General features: G+C 42.4%; 1 protein-coding gene across 1 annotated transcript in view; it reads right to left on the minus strand.

Annotated features, from left to right (window-relative positions):
* Nucleotides 1-19,741, minus strand: part of LOC6043892 (allatostatin-A receptor) — a 127,444-nt gene extending 107,703 nt beyond the window's left edge. Inside the window, exon 1 of the mRNA XM_038248206.1 lies at nucleotides 18,548-19,741. Within this exon, the coding sequence (XP_038104134.1) occupies nucleotides 18,548-19,132 (585 nt within the window). The 5' untranslated portion in view covers nucleotides 19,133-19,741. The remainder of the gene's footprint in view (nucleotides 1-18,547) is intronic.
* Between the last annotated feature and the right edge of the window lie 311 nt (nucleotides 19,742-20,052).

Genomic DNA, 20,052 nt, shown 5'->3' on the forward strand with positions numbered 1-20,052 from the left:
ACTACCATTGGTTTTGTTTTAGAATGAACAACAAGTTTTCGGTGGCTTAAAAATAAAATTGAGAGCAACCGACCCACTTTACACCCATAGCATTGAAAAGTTGATCCTCGGCGAGCAGCATTACGTTTTCCAGCGATAGATAGTGACAGGGACATAAATCCTGCGTTGACCCAGCTGTAAAATATATGGGCCGAAAACTACCCGGACCCAGCACAAAAAGGTTGCCGGATGCATCAGAAGCGGCTACACAGAAAAAAATCAATTCCCGTAATCGTGAATTAAGTTCACGAATGTGAGATCCACGAAGGAATTTATTCATGAGTATGGTGCATTTGCACCATAAACGTGAATATATTCCTTCGTGGTTCTCATAATCGTGAACTAACTTCACGGTTTCGAGAATTGATTTTTTTCTGTGTAGAATCTGGGAAATGTTCTAAACCAAATGTGGATCGTTGGGTGGTAAAGTTAGCTGAACCGAAACTTGTTTATTTTCACATAAATAAGGCCTGCTTTTGCTTTCGGTGTCGATGGTGTGTGATGACCTAACATGACACTAAATTTGTCGGCTTCAAGCATTTCAAATAATTTAAAATTTTAGTAATTCCGAGGTTCTACGACTCCCTCTTAAAGTCTATGAGAACGGACGGCAGTTTCAGCCATTTTTGCATTTTTTTTTGTTTTTTATATTTGTAAAAATGTATAACAATTTTTAGGCATTTTTTAAATTTTAGTAAAAGGAAATTGCAATGTTCATTTTATTAAAATTGTTTTGAACAATAACTCCTTTTTCTTTCCTTTTTAATCACAAGGAGATAATAACTAGGAAAGAAAAACCGCTGCATTTCATCGAGCTCATCGCGATGATAATTGAAATAACTTATGTTCGGTACAGCCGTAATAAATCCGCTAAAGTTTCCACACAAAGTCTTGCTTGAGTTTTGACGAGCAGAGCGGAAACCTTGGAAAAGATTTGCAAGGATGATATGCCAACGTTATTCCTCCTGTTCCATTCTTGATGTTGTTGTTATTTGTTCGCTGCAAAGTTTGACATGCCCTGCCACACGCGGAAGAGGTTCTTTGAGAAAGCACGCAGGTGAGCTGAAGGGGCTTCATGAAATACATTTTCAGATTTTACGATTAGCCAGCTGATGCCTTGGTTGGGGCGAGACTTGGCGGTTGGTTATTTTTTTTGTGGTTTTGGTGCCGGCTACTGTCAAAGTTTTCCAACTGTGGCAAAGTATATAAATCTGATGATTTAAAGGATTATGAGAAGGCAAATTGTGTGATGATGACGTAAATTGAGTTTTGAAACTTTTTTGAGTTTCATCGGAGGCATGTACTATGATTTTTGAACGGTCTTTTTGGAATGTTGTTGGAAAAGTCTCTTAAAATGGTCGTAAGAAAGCTTTATGCAGCGATGTTTAACGATTCTTTATCGAATTTGCATTTCAATAGAATTAAGGGGGAAAATTGAAAAATGGACTGAAGTTGAGTATTAAGAGAATAAACCTGTGAATTTATGCAATGCAATAGTTATTGATGTTAAAACATTTTGTTCTTAATGTTTGATGAAAACCCTTTTTGAACAAAAAAGCAATTTAGGTTATTTCAGAACCGTAAAGAAGCACCGGAATTTTTTATGGATCGTTTTGATTTCGAACATAATTTTTTGCATCGTATTTTTTTTACTTTTTAAAGTCGAGTTGCGACCCTCTTTTAGTAAAATTTTAGTGTTTATTGGGACTGTTGGAATTCCAAATGCATTTTCTATATTCAAGCTCGACAACGAAAAAAAAACGGTTCGATTATCCGGAGTGAAATTTGTCCGAGACCTTCCGATAATCAAATCTGGACTGTAATGGTAAAATTCAGTTTATCAACTAAAGATAAAAATTTTTTGCTTCAAGGCAACCGACACTCCCCAAACCCATGAGATTAAATTCCTCGTGGACTCTACCCAGAAACATCCCAGCACTCATGATGAGATGAGCACCAATCGTGACAAATGTGACAACCCGCGTCATTCCGCTGGTCCACCACTTTGACGCGTTGTGTAAAATTAATTAAAAATCTCCGTCAAACAATGCTTCTCCATGCTCCTAGGGATTGCTGTCAGAGAGGTTTATGACGAAAGTTGATACAAAACAGCCCGTGCGATGCGTGTTGAACTTTGAGCAACTTTTTGAACCAGCTTTTTCCGGAAGGCCTGTTTGAAATCCAACGCTTTGAGGGCGGTGCCATTCCCGGTTGGCAATGGTGACAGTTCCAGGTACGTGTGTGACATGTGACGGAGACCAGATGCTGATAACGGGGCTGAAGATAAAGTTTTGTTACAACCGCAAATAAGGCCGATATTGGATTGTTAACAAACACCAGCCCGCCTCACCACTCCTCGTTGGTCCACCGCAAACCATCGATTGTCAAATAGATATCCCACCCGGCCCGGGGAGAGATTGATTTTAACCCATGTTTTCGCTCATGTCCGGACCCTCTAGCTGTGTTAGCTTGTATTAGATTACACTAATCGACAAGAAAAAAGTGTTTGGCACTTGGAGAGTAAAATAATTTGCCAATAAAGAATTAATTTTTGTATTTTTTTTGGTTCTGATTAATTAACGTATTTGTAAATTATGATCCGGAAAAACAGGTAACACTTTGAAAGAAAGATAAAAAAAATGAAAACAAAACATTATTTAAAAAAAAATAATGAAAATAAACCTCAAACATGCGGAGTGGCTCAAAATTAGATTTTGAACATGGAAAAGCTAAATAATTAAAAAGAAGTGTTTGACAGTAGAGGGTTGAAACAAACCACATCGTCAAAAATTTAGAAGTTTACTGTAAAATTACAACGCAGCCTTCAGAGATAAACGACAGTGAAACAATTTCGTCAAATAGTGTTACAAATTCCGGACTGTGTGGTGTGTACTCAAGTGGTTACCTCCCACACCTTGTGGTTACCAACATGGGACAGCGCGCTCCAGGCAGGGCTATTTCTGATATCCGATATAGTCGCCTGATGGGATGGTGAGTGGTCACAAGTTCCAAGTTGCACACGTGCTTGCTACATACTGCTGGTTATGGTTAACTGGACCAGAGTCTGGAATTTCTCTACTTCACTGTCCCCGGGGGAAACGACAAAACGGAATCCGGTCAAGGCGTCTTGGTCAATTGATGTGGAAAAATTCCAATGTTGTCTGTTTGATGACATTCTGAGGGAGAAGTTTTGTAATTCAATCTTTTTTTTGTCCTAAAAAGAATCCATTCTTTGAATTGAATAGTTACATTTTGTTTATTATTTTTCTTTCATTCTTTTAAATTTATTGAATGAATTATTGATAAATGAACACTACTGCTTCGACTGATTTTCATGGGTTCAGAAAAAGTAAATATTTTACTACTTTAAACTAGGTCATTGCCATAAAAAAGACGAAAATTCTACTTCATGCGAACGAATCCGTATTGGTTTATGTCCAAGATTCCATTTTACGATTGAATCCTCACGCAATCATTCAATTTTCTCCTTTTGCCTACCAGGAATCGAACATTGAATTCTATTTCATCCAGCCTAAACATTGCAACTCTTCCTGGTCCAAATTGTCACTCCTTCGATTTATCGAGAGCCACATTTTTTCCAGAAGCACCAGAGAACCCTTTTGTCACGCGTGACATTAAACAATCGGGGGTCCTCTTATTTGGTCCGAGACTTGCCCTAGATTTGATCCCCCGGGAGCACCCTCGGGATCTCGGGGCGTGACCGAGGGCATGTACTACGAACAATTTTTCACCCCTTGACCCATCACCCTCTAGTCTTGGTAAAGCGACGTCAATCCTTGTCCATTCAGTGACACCCCCGCTCCCTAAATCCAAATCAACGTGAAATAAGCTTTTAGTGGGGGCCCCAGCCCAGACATCAAATCCCTTCGTGGAGCACGATAATACGGTACACTCAGTAGTGTGTCAAATTGAATTTAAGAGTTTGATCTCAACTGTAAAATTACAAAAATTATCTATTTATATACTTATTCAAAAGTAAACCGCTAAATCTTCATTTTTTAACACTGGAACGCCCAACGCTCGTCAAAAATACCCGGAAGCCCACGCCTCCCAAAAAAGTTGCAACGGTAACTTCAACTCGCTGGGCATAACTCAACCAATCGGGACGATTCTTGTTTCTAGTGATTTGTAATAATGTCCATATGATCCTAAAATTTTGCAGAACTTGATTTGAACAAATCTGTAATTTCTGCGACCGAAAACATCGTTCCACCTTTTTAAAAACAACTGCCTCCACAGAATTTTTGGCGATTTTTTTTACACGCGAAAAAAAAGGTGGAACGATGTTTTTGATCGCAAAATCTTAAGAGCGAGTTTTTCACCGATGTGAAACAGGTCGTATCGAGGTGCTCCGATTTGGATGAAACTTTCACGGTTTGTTTGTCTATACATGAGATGAACTCATGCCAAATATGAGCCCTCTACGACTAAGGGAAGTGGGGTAAAACGGGCATTGAAGTTTGAGGTCCAAAAAACATGAAAAATCTTAAAATTGCTCGCATTTCCGTAAAACTTCATCAATTCCAACTCTCTTAGATGCATTCGAATGGTCTTTTGAAGCCCTTCAAAATGTGCTATAGACATCCAGGATTGGTTTGACATTTTCTCATAGCTTTTGCAAATTACTGTTAAAAATGGATTTTTTTAAAACCTTAATAACTTTTTGCAACAGCCTCCAACACCCATACTCCCATAGGTCAAAAGTTAGGCAATTACATGGACTATAAGCCTACGGTATTAACTTTTTGGCCAATCGCAGTTTTTCTCATAGTTTTACGAGTTTTCTATAACAAACATTTTACAACGTTAGTTTTTGCCCTGTAGGCCTCCATAGCGGCACTTTTTGGTCTCAATTTTGACATATTCGCAATCCTCAGGAAATTTTACATTAGATTGAAGTGTTGGAATTTTGAATTTGATTAAGAAAATAATTAAATAAAACATTTCTGAAAAAAAGTTGGATTTTTCATACCCTGTGTTCAATACGTCAAATGCTGTATCAAGTAGGCGGATACCTGTTTTACCCATTATCCGACAAAATGGTAAATAATATTTTAATTAATTCTAAATGGCATTTTTTCCAATCAAATTTACATTTCCAATACTTCTAACTTACGTGAAATTGTCCGAGGATTTCGAATATGACAAAATTGAGACCAAAAAGTGACACTAAGACGGCCTACAGGGCAAAAACTAACGTTGTAAAATGTTTGTTATAGAAAACTCGTAAAACTATGAGAAAAACTGCGATTCGCCAAAAAGTTAATACCGTAGGCTTATAGTCCATGTAATTGCCTAACTTTTGACCTATGGGAGTATGGGTGTTGGAGGCTGTTGCAAAAGTTATTAAGGTTTTAAAAATCCATTTTAACAGTAATTTGCAAAAGCTATGAGAAAATGTCAAACCAATCCTGGATGTCTATAGCACATTTTGAAGGGCTTCAAAAGACCATTCGAATGCATCTAAGAGAGTTGGAATTGATGAAGTTTTACGGAAATGCGAGCAATTTTAAGATTTTTCATGTTTTTGGACCTCAAACTTCAATGCCCACCCCACTTCCCTTAGTCGTAGAGGGCTCATATTTGGCATGAGTTCATCTCATGTATAGACAAACAAACCCTGAAAGTTTCATCCAAATCGGAGCACCTCGATACGACCTCTAGAACAAACCGAGCAGAATCTACAAATACTGCCTCTTAACAAATCACTGGAAAAAGAATCGTCTTGATTGGTTGAATTATGCCCGAGAACCAGCGAGTTGAAGTTACCGTTCCAACTTTTTTGGAGCCTTGGTCGTTGGAATGTTCACATTGAATTCGGATCAATAGTATTAGAGATATTGAAAATTACAGGCTAATAGGTAACACTTATTGTCCAATTTCAAAGTTCCTGAGAAAAAAATGTGTAAAATTTTGTCAGTTCTTCGAAATTTTTCTTTCCGGGGTGCTTTTCTTTCAAAAATTATTTTAAAAATGCAAAGAAAAAAATCTTAAAGAAATCGAAAATGTATACCTTAAGTTAACTTTAATATGGTACATTTTATGAAAAAATATAGTACTTTTCGATTGCAAATTCGATTTATCATTCAAAAATGATTTTTATTCTTTTTTGTCCAGGTTTTCGATATTTTCCAACAAACAAAAATTCAGGGTTGGTTCATTTTGTGGTTGAAGACAATCGTAATTTTACAAATATAATGTAAATGAAAATTGGTTAGAAAAACAATTAAATTTTAATTGAAGACCAGTTGAAGTTCATTTTTGTATGTTTTGAATTTTTGTTTTACATAATGCTGGTAAAAAATGTATTTAAAGTTTTTGTCACCCCCCTTCGAAGTCGGTCTGAAAAATCAGGGGAAAAAAATATTTTTCTAAAAACTTTAAAATGTCAATAAAAATGTATGTGCAATTAGCTGAAATCAATTGAAAATGCATTCCCTTTCGTTTAGAATCATTTTGAGCATGTTTGGGTTTAATATTTTTTTTGTTTTCGTCAAGCCGAGGGATAAAAACTTTGAAAAATATTTGCATCAGCCTAATCGAGATTCAAAAAAAATCACACGATTATTCAATTTACGTGTCTTCCCCCTTATGACAGCCCATTTGTTTTATGCACTCTTGAGATATTGTGGAGCCCGTAGTTGATCTTAAAGTTTTTAGAAAAATGTATTCCTGGTTAGAAAATTCTCTTTTCGTCATTTAGTTATCGTCTTGAAAACTTCTGACAAGTTAACATAAATATTTAAATCTCAAAGATTTTAAACAATTTCAATCAATTTTTCAATGATGAATGTTCAAAACTTATTCATATCGATTTCAATGCAATTACCGAAGGATTTCATCCAACTGAGTTTATTTGATCACATGGAAAAAGGGAACGGATCCCACAGTCGGTCGTCGTCCGGAATACCACATTGTTGGGACCGGGCACAGACGACGTGGCATTCAAAAGCCCATGCTTTGGTCACCGGACGCAACGCGGACAACCATTGTGGGCCATCGAATGGAATTGAATTCAAATGGTTCCCAACACCACCACCATCAGCTTTTGGCAATGAAAATGGAAATCTCAACATGGAAAATTGGCTGCTAGTTGTGGTCGGCAACATCAAAGCAGCGTGCTTTAAAAGGACAATTCTTGGCATGCTGAAACTTGCTGGAAACTGGATGCTCATTTGAGTAGATACGTATCTATTAAAAACTATAGATTCACAATATTTTTTAATCAAATTTGCAAGCTTTTTAATTCAAAAAGCTCCTAAAAAATTCAACCCGTCATAAACCCACAGCTTAAAGCAATTTCGAAGGTCAAAAGTTAAATCAATCAAACCCTCTTGAAGTCGGTCTTCACGCTCCAAGTTTCCCAAGGGTGTCTAAGTTTCATTCTGAATAATTTATTACGCTCGCCGATTTCCAACAACTCGAAACACAGATCAAAGGGGTCATTCACGACGGGAATTGACTTTTCCGAGCTGTCCGTGACTAATGGTACGTTCGTTTGATGGCTAGTTCCACACTGAGTGCCGCACTCAGAGCTGTCAAAGTGTTTCTTTGAAGAAACTCGCGCTAGTTCCGCACGAGTTTCGCCGCCATCTTGGAACTGAAACTCTAGTGCCGCACTCGATATTTTTTCAGTTTCATGCGAGTTCCACGTACACTGACAAGTGACGTTCGATTGAACCAAAACTGGCACCGACTAGTGCGGCACTCAGTGCCGCACCGGCTTTTCAAACGAACGTACCATAAGTGATGCTCTCCAAAGTCAAGTTCTTTTCCTTAAGTTTTTCTCTCTCACCTTCCGAGAACAGTTTTCCGAAGCAGCAGCAGCAGCAGCTGCCACTGAAGATAAAGTTCGTTTTTTTGTGGTAAGGGAGTGGTCTTGACCTGCATTTAAAGTGTTTAGCAGTTGGGAGGACACTTTTTTTTTTTTTTTTTTTTTTGAAATTAAATATGTCTTTATTGAACTTTCTTATAATAATTACATTTCTTTTACATGCTAAGTGGTATGGCCTAATGCTCTTCATCTTTGTTGTATTTTTCGTTTTATTATTAACTGATAACATTTATTTTATTTACTTCAAATTGTTTTACATTATTGCATTTAATCGAATACATTTGGGTAAAAAAGAAAAAAAATCACTTTAACAACTAATCCTAACTTAAAACTAAAAAAATAAATTCATTGAAATATTCAAAATCATTAGAACGAGTAAACTACGAACTGTATTTTAAGATAAATGCTCCAAGCGTTCTCACTTGTTCCTGGCGAGTTTTGCAACCACGCAGTGTTGTTGTCATCTCGATGAAAATGTTCAGAAGTTCTTGTGGTGAAAACAGGTCACTATTGCTTTCACCCGTTGATGTTGGTTGGTTTTCCCTCGGTTGCTGACTGAAGCCTGGAGGTGTTGTATTCTCTGCAACTCTTTGCCGCTGATTCAACGGCAATGGCTGCAGATTTGGAACCACTCGAACAGATCCTGCTCCAGGTGACGCCAAAGCAGGAAAATCCACGTCCGTGTATGCTGGTGGTGTTTTGCGACGATTTGGTTGGTGCCTCGTCGTCGCTTGCTGCCGAATTTTTACAAACTCAGCTCGTTTTGGGCAGCTTCGATTCTTGGTCGAATGGTCGCCGCCGCAATTGAAGCATTTCGCTTCGATGTTCTCGTTGAATGTTTCGCAAGCTTGAGTTTTGTGCTCACCTCCGCAGGTTGCACAACGACTCTTGATGAAACAGTTCCTCGCACCATGTCCAAACTGCAAGCAGTTCGAACACTGTGTCACGTCACGGTGCACTGGACGATAACGTTCCCAAGTCACGATGATGTTGAAAATTGCCCGAACTGCTTTCAGCTCAGAAGGCGTTGTCGATCCTTTCTCGAGATGAACCAGGTACAGTTGATCACGATACTTGATGTCCTTGTTGTGTCTCGTCATCTTGAAGACTTCGATCACGTTCAACTTAAGAGTTTTGAGCTCTTCTTTCAGTATGTTTCCCGTTTTACTTCGAGTGGACTGTATTTTTTCTCGATTTTTCGGATTTTATCTTTCCGCGAACGGATCGAGTAAAAACGCGCGCGTCTTGCTTTTTCTGTTACACGCTAAACTCTACTCCTTTATTTTGGCTCAATCAAGTACACGGAAAAATATACACGTCAAAGTTTTACACAGAAGGTGCACGTCTATTCAAACATGTCGAACATCCTCCCACCTTGAAATGAAAACATTTCAATTCGCCATCCTTGCTCTTATAGATTCACTCTGCTGCATGCTTCAAGACACCGCCAACCACCCATCCGAACTCAGTTTCTCGAAGCGAGGGCAAGTTCTCCGCCAGCGTGATTTTCCCAGACTTGATAAGGTTCCAGAACAACCCAGCTCCCAAGAGCATATCAATCTGACCTGCCGAATTGAACCTTGGATCGGCGAGTTCAATGTTTGGCGGCAAGTTCCAGCTTGTGATGTCGACTGATTCCGGCGGCAGGTCAGCGACGATTCTCGGAGTGACCAACAACTCTAGCTCAGTCGAGAAATCGGCGACGCGGGACTTCACCGTCGCTCGGACCAAGTTGCTGATCCTCGTTTGGCTTTCGTGCAAACCACTAACATGGTAGTTGGCACGCTCCTTCTTGATCGCCAGTTTGTTGGCAAATCGTTCCGTGACGAAGTGGTGCTGCGACCCGGAGTCTATGAGCGCCCGACACAAGTGCGGGCCGCTGCTTCTGCCGTTGACGAGTACGACGGCGGTCGAAAGAAGGGTCTGTTTCCTTGCTGGGCCTGGCCGGCGTTTGTCCGTTGGCTTCGGCGTAACTGGCGCCGTCGAGATCGGGACGACCATCTGCTTTTTCACTCCGTCAGTGTGCAGCATGGTGTGATGCCGATTGCCACAGATCTTGCAGGTGTTCGTAGACGTACATGCTGCCACGCGATGTCCTCTCCTCAAACAGTTGAAGCACAACCCACATTTCCGCAAATGGCTGTACTTCTCGTTGACGGATTTTCCCTTGAACTGCTCGCACCCGTTCAAGCCGTGTTGCCGGTTGCATACGGAACACTTCTGTGTACCAGCTATCAGCATCGCTACTGATCTGTGCGGCGTCACTTTTTCCACACTGCACTGTTCCACCACCTCCAGAACTCGGCACTTCTCCTTTAGGTACGCGATCGTGGCCGCGTACGTCGGTAGCTCACCGGCCTTCCGTTGTGATTCCCAAGCCAACCGCGTCTCCTTGTCCATCCGTGCTGCAAGCAGGTTCATCAGCATCTGCTCACCCAATCCGTCGACAGGAAGTTGAAGATTCTTCAACGCCTCGATGTGCTTGACGCACGTGTCAATCAATTTCCGGAACGCGACGGCGTCGTCATTTGTGATCTTCGGCAGATTGAACAAAGCTTCGATGTGCTTGTCGATTATCACTCGCTTGTCCTCGTATGTTTCCACCAAGAGAGCCCATGCTGCCTCGTAGTCGTTGTTGTTGATGATGTCTTGGTCGATCACGCCTTCTGCCCTGCCGACCAACGAGTTCCGTAGATGGTACAGCTTTATCGACGGAGCCTCACCCTGGTACCGGTCCATCACGCTCCTGAACATGCACTTGAACGAAAACCAGTTCTCGTAAGTGCCGTCGAACTTCGGCAAGGGCACACTGAGCGGCGGCAGGTACTGCGGCACAACTGCACACGCGGGGGCGGCCGGAACGAGCGCGACGCTTGGCTTTGAAAGCCGTTCGATCAACTCGTTGAGCTGAACCGTCAAAATGTTGTGAAGCGTCTCGAACTTTAAGTAGCACGCCCGGTGCAGCTTCTCCTGCTCCGGAGTGAGTGCCAGCCCGTAGATCTGGTTCTGGAACGCATTGAACTCACCGTAACAGGCTTCAACCGTCTTCAACTGCAACCTCAGGAAGTGCAGGTTCTTCAAGTTCTGGTTCGGTTGCTCGGTGCTCGACTTGATGGCTGCTTTCACTCGGTCCAGCTTTTCCGCCACCGCGTCCCGCTGCCGCATCAGCACTATCTGCTGCTCTTCCATCTTCCGAGCTTCCTCCTTCCGGCGCTGTTCCTCAAGCTGCTTGCTGATCGGCGTAACCGGAACCACTTTCACTTCTTGCGTATCGCTCTTTTGAGCGTCACCGTTCTTGTCACTTTTCGCGGGGGTTTTCTTCTTTGGCGTCTTCTTCCTACCACCTTTGGGCGTTCTCAACATCATCCATGCCCGTCGCTAGGTGGTGCTACGCCTCGACGTCCCACAAACACTCTCACACGCGATAACGTCAATCACGCGAACGAATCGGATTTCTCCGTCACTTCCGGACCACTAGTCCGGTCTTTCGGAACCTTTTTCCGATCTTCCGGAGCACTTCTCGGTCTTCCAAAGCACTGGCTGTCAGATCGCGCACTTTTTCGCGGCGTGGGTGCTACGCCCCTCGACGTCTCACACACGCGCACACACGGACACGTCGACCGTGTTCAAAGTCGGATTTCCCGTCGAAATCCGTACACCGTCACTCCCGGACCACTACTTCAGCATCCGGCTCGTGCAGGACCACAATGTTTCCCGTTTTACTTCGAGTGGACTGTATTTTTTCTCGATTTTTCGGATTTTATCTTTCCGCGAACGGATCGAGTAAAAACGCGCGCGTCTTGCTTTTTCTGTTACACGCTAAACTCTACTCCTTTATTTTGGCTCAATCAAGTACACGGAAAAATATACACGTCAAAGTTTTACACAGAAGGTGCACGTCTATTCAAACATGTCGAACACAGTACACTCACATCCATGTCGTACAGACCTCGGAGGACCTGTTTCATGGGGCGTTTACCTGGATCGTCATGGCTGTAGTATTCAATCTTGGTGTTGTTCAGGAATTCCCGAACGTAGTTGTAATCCTTTCTGCTAGGTAGCAAAATTTTGAGTCCATCAGCACACAAGCGAATGGAAGCTCGTAAAGCACCAGATTTGATAAACCCGGTCAGCCACTTTCGCACCGAATCCGATGACGATGTTTTCACAAAAATGGGTGGCAACTTTTTCCGTCGTTCAAATACTTCCTTCTCGCTCACGTCCACAGGGAGGGTAGCGAACTGGTTTCCAGACGAATTTTGAGCGTCCTTGCTCAAACTGCCTGGCTTTGCAGGTAGCGCTTCGGCATTTTTTAGCTTCTTCAAATCTGCCGATCCTGCTGGTGAGGACCGCCTCTTTTTCTTGCCGTGAGGCATTTTTTGCACTTTTAAAGCACTTTTCAGGAGCTAATATCCAGGAGTACCTCACTGATCGGTGGTCCACAAGGGAGTGGGAGGACACTTTGTACGTGCGTGTTTTATGTGTTTCGACACACTCGGGCAAACTAGCCGGCCAACTAAACATATGTTAGCAATTGCTTTTCTCGACACACGTATTATCACTAAGATGTGAGGTTGCAAGAATCAACGGACGGTCAACTTTATCAGAACACGTTTAATGGTCCATTTCGCAATTACGTTAATTGTGCGCCAAGGCTTTATTAAAATCTACTAGAATCATAAGCTTTGCGTATCGCCGAAAAATATCAATAAAAAAAAGAAAGCACAAAGTTTATAAATATAAATTTCAATTAACATGAACTTAATTTTTTCCGCAAAGCATGAGGTTTCAATGTAACGAAAAAGCTGATAATCAACTTAAACTAATATAATTTACCTGCATGGTTGCTGCCTTTTAGGCCGTTGCGAATATTTTTCAAAGTTCCATACAACATTTTTTGAGTGAAATTATGAGTCAAATGTTCATGTATTTTGTCAATTAACCGTTTAAATCTAATAAATGTTGAAAAGTATCACGTTTTGAGACAAGTGCTGAAAAGTTCAACTTTTCAGCATCCATTTCAGTGCTGAAAAGTAGAACTTTACAGCATTTATTATGAAAAGTGTTACTATTCAATTCTGATATTTTTGGTACAGAAAAGTAGGCTTTTTCGTCGTTCAAGAATGACAGGAAAAGTAAGTAGTTTCATGACGAAATTGCAAAAAGTTTATTTTAGTAATCATTTAAGTGCTGAAAAGTTACACTTTTTAATTTAACTCGGTTTATTTATTATGTAAGCTTATTTACTATCCAGGCTGTACTATCCACTTCACTACACTGAAAAAAATATCATGTTCACAGTTATGAAATTAAGCTTATATCTGTACTGCCCATGTTCGCATAAATGTCCCATATGCAAAAACAGCAGGCTGAGAAAAACGCATTTGAAGTTTGTCCCATACATAAGGCTACGTGTAAAGTTTTCACGAAAAAACTGGATTTCCTCTTAATTTATGGAACAAAGTACTGGATGTTATAGGCTCTTTTGAAAGAGCACACGATTTTGAACCAAACTGCATCAATAACTCAAAAGTGTCGAAATTGCATATGGGACATTTATGCGATCATGGGCAGTGTACATCCTATTGAAATACTGTCAAAGACAAACTAATGGGAAATCGGACGAGCTGGAGAATCGATCCCCAGCATCGGTTTTTGAAAATTTTGATTTTTGTATTTTTTTACCAGAGACATTCCATCCTGTATTTTTCGTTAGTCTTGTTGTAATATCTTAGGCTAATTCCTCAAAAATTCGAACGAAAAAAAGTTTGTGTATGACCACTTTTTGATACGATGCAACGGCTTTGAGATACAGTAATTTTTAAATTACGAAATACATAATACATAAATAACTTAGGCCGTTGTAAATATTTTTTAAAGTTTAAAGGGGCGACCTCTTCAAAATCGGTCCGAAAAATCAGGGGGCAAATTTTGACAAAGAACTTTGTCCTAAGGTTTCTATACAAGGTGTCAATCCAAAATTTTCGCGAAGCGAAAACGTTACGTGACGAATTCCCCTCTCGGCAAATTTCCCCTCTTTTTGGTGCACGCTGGTTGGTTGAACAAACGTTTCCCAATCAGTCAATCGAGAGACGTGAGATTGATGTATCTAAAATCACCCCCACTCCACCTCATAATTTTCGGATCGTCGACGGGCAACAAGCGAATAAGGAGGTATAGGAGAATGGGTGCAAAAAGGCGGGGCATAGGGGAAATCTACCCATTTTAATCCTAATAAGCGGTCGTGTTTGAATGATGCTGGATAATCTAGAGTATCCCTTGAATTTTACTAAAACCAAGTACACCAACGAGTAGAGCAAGTTTTTGTGAACATTTCTGTTTATTTTCACTTTCACTAAAAGTTATTCTATTTCTTTACCAAGCATTTAGCAAAAAAAAATTCCCAAGGGTATTCTAATCGAGGCGAATGCATTGGGCCACGCCCATTTTTCTAATATCGGCTTAGTTCTTTTTTCTTCCAACACTCTGTCGAGTGTTGCCATTTGCGCTGACAGTTCAAACGAACACTCACGAAAAGTGGCATTTATAGGGAAAGTTTCCTGGCATCGCTGGCTGTGCTGCTGGTGGTGTTGACGGCCAGCCTTTGGGAGCGTTCTTTTATTACGTAACGCAAAATTTGGGATTTTTGACCCCCTCCCCCTTTGTAACAAATCGTAACAGATGAGCCATCCCCCTACCCTCCCTGTAACGCGTAACGCAAGGTCTTTTTGTAAATTTTTTATGAGTGCTTATATGAAAATTTTGCGTTACGTAACAGAATTTTTCAGCACACCCCCCCCCCAATTTTTGTAACATTTCGTAACAGACACCGACACCCCCTCCCCCCCCTAACTGCGTTACGTAATAAAAGAACGCTCCCTTTGTTCTTTTTTGCCTTCGTCTCTCGCTCGGTTTTCTTCAGCCTTCGGTTGGAATGCAAAGTGAAAATTGAAACGTCAAACGACTTGACGCGTTTGTTTTTTTGATGGCGCTTGCTAATTTATTACATTTTTCGGGATTATTCTTCAAGTGAGTGCCTTACTAATGATCAAAAGAACATGTTGCCGGTAGTTGGAAGCAATTTCATATCTTAAGCGCCGTGAAAAAGTAAGCGAAAGTGAAAAGGTAATTTTGGCGATATTCATTAAGCGTTTGAGGGATTCTCGTGTGTGTCACTGTGTGTGCCAACAAAATGATGAGAAGTGGTCTCGCAAAATACAAATTATGATCAAAAGTGCATTAAATGTGATCTTTTGGCCAGTAAGTGGCATACATTTGCGTGCTTACTCGAGGCGGTGCTGTTGCTGGTAAGTTTATAGCCCAAATAGTATTTTTGGAGCTTTAATCGAGCATCAAACTCTCCATATGACGAAGATAGGTGTTTGATTGGAAAGGGTAGATTTCCCCTACGTCCCCGATCCAAATTAACAAAACTCGGCTCGGTCGGTCCCGGAAATTCAGTCTGTTGCTGACCGTCGACGAGAACACATCAGGAGCAGATGGCCTGGTGGCCCGTTTGCAGACGGCCTGGAGGCCCGGGAGCAGATAGCCTGAAGGCATGGACACGCCAAGACATGCCAGCCGGCATGAGCGGGAATTGGAATTAGCCACCACTTGGAGTGGCCGGAGTCCCCGGCGGGTGTTCCGATAGGGGGACATTTGCCGAACCATAAGAGTTGGGGCAATATGGGTATCAAACTTTAGGGTTTTTGATACTGGATATGAAATTTGACATTTCGGCAGTAGTGGCCACAATCCGGAGTGGCCGGCGGCCCCAGGGAATGTTCCGATGGGGGGACATTTGCCGAATCATAAGAGTTGTTGCAATATGGGTATTAAACTTTATGGATTTTGATACTGGACATGAAATTTGAAATTTCGGCAGTAGTGGCCACACTCCGAAGTGGCCGGAGGCTTCGCGGATGTTCCGATGGGGGGACATTTGTGGAACCATAAGAGTTGGGGCAATATGGGTATCAAACTTTAGGGTTTTTGATACTGGATATGAAATTTGACATTTCGGCAGTAGTGGCCACCACCTGGAGTGGCCGGAGGCCCCGCGGATGTTCCGATGGGGGGACATTTGCGGAACCATGAGAGTTGGGGCAATATGGGTATCAAACTTTAGGGTTATTGATACTGGATATGAAATTTGACATTTCGTCAGTAGTGGCCACCACATGGAGTGGCCGGAGGCCCCGGGGATGTTCCGATAGGGGGATATTTGCCGAACCATAAGAGTAGGGGCAATATGGGTATCAAACTTTAGGGTTTTTGATACTGCACATGAAATATGACACTTTGGCAGTAGTGACCACCACCTGGAGTGGCCAGAGGCCCTGGGGATGTTCCGATGGGGGGACATTTGCCGTACCATAAGAGTTGGGGCAATATGGGTATCAAACTTTAGGGTTTTTGATACTGCACATGAAATTTGACATTTTGGCAGTAGTGGCCACCACCTGGAGTGGCCGGAGGCCCCGCGGATGTTCCGATGGGGGGACATTTGCGGAACCATAAGAGTTGGGGCAATATGGGTATCAAACTTTAGGGTTATTGATACTGGATATGAAATTTGACATTTCGGCAGTAGTGGCCACAATCCGGAGTGGCCGAAGGCCCCGCGGATGTTCCGATGGGGGGACATTTGCGGAACCATAAGAGTTGGGGCAATATGGGTATCAAACTTTAGGGTTTTTGATACTGGATATGAAATTTGACATTTTTGCAGTAGTGGCCACCACCTGGAGTGGCCGGAGGCCCCGGGGATGTTCCGATGGGGGGACATTTGCGGAACCATAAGAGTTGGGGCAATATGGGTATCAAACTTTAAGGTTTTTGATACTGGACATGAAATTTGACATTTCGGCAGTAGTGGCCACAAAACGGAGTGGCCGAAGGCCTCGCGGATGTTCCGATGGGGGGACATTTACCGAACCATTAGAGTTGGGGCAATATGGGTATCAAACTTTAGGGTTTTTGATACTGCACATGAAATTTGACATTTTGGCAGTAGTGGCCACCACCTGGAGTGGCCGGAGGCCCCGCGGATGTTCCGATGGGGGGACATTTGCGGAACCATAAGAGTTGGGGCAATATGGGTATCAAACTTTAGGGTTATTGATACTGGATATGAAATTTGACATTTCGGCAGTAGTGGCCACAATCCGGAGTGGCCGAAGGCCCCGCGGATGTTCCGATGGGGGGACATTTGCGGAACCATAAGAGTTGGGGCAATATGGGTATCAAACCTTAGGGTTTTTGATACTGGATATGAAATTTGACATTTTTGCAGTAGTGGCCACCACCTGGAGTGGCCGGAGGCCCCGGGGATGTTCCGATGGGGGGACATTTGCGGAACCATAAGAGTTGGGGCAATATGGGTATCAAACTTTAAGGTTTTTGATACTGAACATGAAATTTGATATTTCGGCAGTAGTGGCCACCACCTGGAGTGGCCGGCGGCCCCAGGGAATGTTCCGATGGGGGGACATTTGCCGAATCATAAGAGTTGTTGCAATATGGGTATTAAACTTTATGGATTTTGATACTGGACATGAAATTTGAAATTTCGGCAGTAGTGGCCACACTCCGAAGTGGCCGGAGGCCCCGGGGATGTTCCGATGGGGGGACATTTGCCGAACCATAAGAGTTGGGGAAAATGACTGTTAAACTTCTGAAATCTGTTTCTGGAAATTTAGAATAACTATTTCGTAATCAATTAGAGCCCTGAATAGGGCAGTTCAGCTCCACTTGCAATTTTCATCCCCTTAGTTCGATAGGACGTTGATATTATGTCTTAAAACTTTACAAATCAAACAGCCTGTTTCAGAGCCACGAAATAGACCACAAAAGAGTTGTTTTGTGTAATTATAAGGGAATCATGGGGAAATTTGGATCGGACGTTCTAATCGAAAATTTCAACAATCATCTAGCAAAGTTCTTTGTCATACTGGTCATGTGTAACATAACCACCTGCACCTTTTTTTTAATGGAAATAGAAGTGTTATCAACTGAAAACAAATTGAAATGCATATTCCTGCGTTTAAAATCATATTTAGCATGTCTGGGATCGACCAAAAATATTTTTAATTTTTATGAAATTCCGTTGCACAGTAATGCTAAAAGTTTTTTTTTCGGCTGAAAAAACAGGTTCGTCAATACTTGGATAGTTTGAAAACTAATGAATAGTGAAAACTAATGATTGCAATACAACTGGGCAGGTGTATAATGCATTTTAAAACTCCTTTTTCATTAAAATGTGAATACCATGGCTTGTTATTTCAATTTTTATATTTTTGTATAATAGATAAAATTTCAGAATCGGCGTTCGTGATAAGCAACACATATTTGTCATGACATGAAATGTCGAATAATTCTCAAAACGGCACAAGTTTAATAGGTTTGACACTGCTAAAAGCTAAAAATCATTCAAATAATTTTTTATACAATTTTTTACCTTGCTTAGGGACCATCCATAAACCATGTGGACACTTTAGGGGGTATGGCGATTGTCCACGATCCATACAAAAAGTTTTTTTTTGTATGGACAATTGTCCACGAGGGGGGGGGGGTAACAGATTCACAAAAAAGTGTCCACGTGGTTTATGGATGGTCCCTTATAACAACAGAAGAGATCCAAAAAATACTCACATTGACTCCATGGGCAAACATAACGGGCAGCGCCGTTGTCACGATCACCACCCACAGCACCGTAATGGCCCAGAGCGTGTTCCGCTCGGTCCGGATGACCATGCTGGCTATCGGGTGCACCACCGCCAGAAACCGATCCAGTGACATAAGCACCAGCGTGTAGATGCTGGCGTGGGCCGTCACCACGATCAGATACTGCACAATCTTGCACCACAGTTCTCCAAAGGGCCACGACGAGAGCACGTAATCGGTGGCGGTGAACGGGATGCAGAACACCACGAACAGCAGGTCGGCGATGGCCAGGTTGATGATCAGCAGATTGGTGGTGGATCGCATCATGGGGTTCGAAACGACCACGAGGACTACGAGGGCGTTACCGAGCAGACCGGTGATTCCGATCAGTCCGAAAAAGATGGGTACAATTCGTGAAACGATCATTTCGATTTCAAGTTCTTCTTCTTGGGACATCCCCGAGGACACAATAGTGGTGTTGGTTGGGATGGCTGTGGTGTTGTAAAGGCCACCGGTGGCCACCGAGGACAAGGTTGACGCCATCACTAAGGAACTGTAGCTGTCGTTGACCATTTTGAACTGTATTAAGTATGCTCACTGTAATTTATTATCTTCTTCTTCGTTTTGTGAACATAAAGAAAAACACGAACGAACATAAAATAACACTTTAGTTTAGCATAAATCACATTTTGCTATCCGGCTTTAACTTTCCACACCATAAAACACAGAACGTGTCAACTCTATCGCTATTCTCACATAACCCCGGTGAAAGTGCCCATTATTTCATATTCAACAGGTGACACACCTACCCCACCGCCTCAAGATGCCACGAAAGGACACTCCCTTTCCGAAAGGGAAACCACAATTAACGAACCGTTTGTTCAGGTGCTCAACGCCACCAGCCGGCAATCCTAATCGTATTATCCTAGAAGTAAATTCGACACCAAACAGCACTCCCGCCTAATAACCTCTCCAGCTGTGCCCACATCGTCTTCATCACACAAAACGCCCAACCTCCAAGAACCGACGGCGCTTAATTGCTCTTCAGAACAACACTCTCTCCATCAAACGGCGATATTCTTGAGATGTTCTCGCTGACACGTCCCATCGACTACTGATCCGTCCGGCAGCTGTCGCCTCACTGTATATCACGCACTAGCTAGCTAGCATACCCCAACGGACGAAACGTGACTCTTCGAAAGGAACCGACTCGAAACAAATCGATCCATCCGACCAGCCGGACGCTACCACCGCTCGACACCTACTGAAACGGCTGAACGCCAACGTGCCTATCGTCGGGTCGGGTCGTCTACTAGAGCCGTCCGCCACCCACAGCCGCCAAACTCACACACCTGGTCTCGGAACGAACTCCCTCTCGTAGTAGGTGGTGGGATGCTAAAGTGGTGCCGACTGGAAGGCGGGCTGCAGGGTGACCACTCGGGGGTGGGGCTCCGGGAATTACATTGTTTGAGTCCAAAAAAATTTAACTTCAC

This window comes from Culex quinquefasciatus, chromosome 1, assembly GCF_015732765.1.
Source record: "Culex quinquefasciatus strain JHB chromosome 1, VPISU_Cqui_1.0_pri_paternal, whole genome shotgun sequence".
In the NCBI taxonomy this organism is placed as follows: domain Eukaryota; kingdom Metazoa; phylum Arthropoda; class Insecta; order Diptera; family Culicidae; genus Culex; species Culex quinquefasciatus.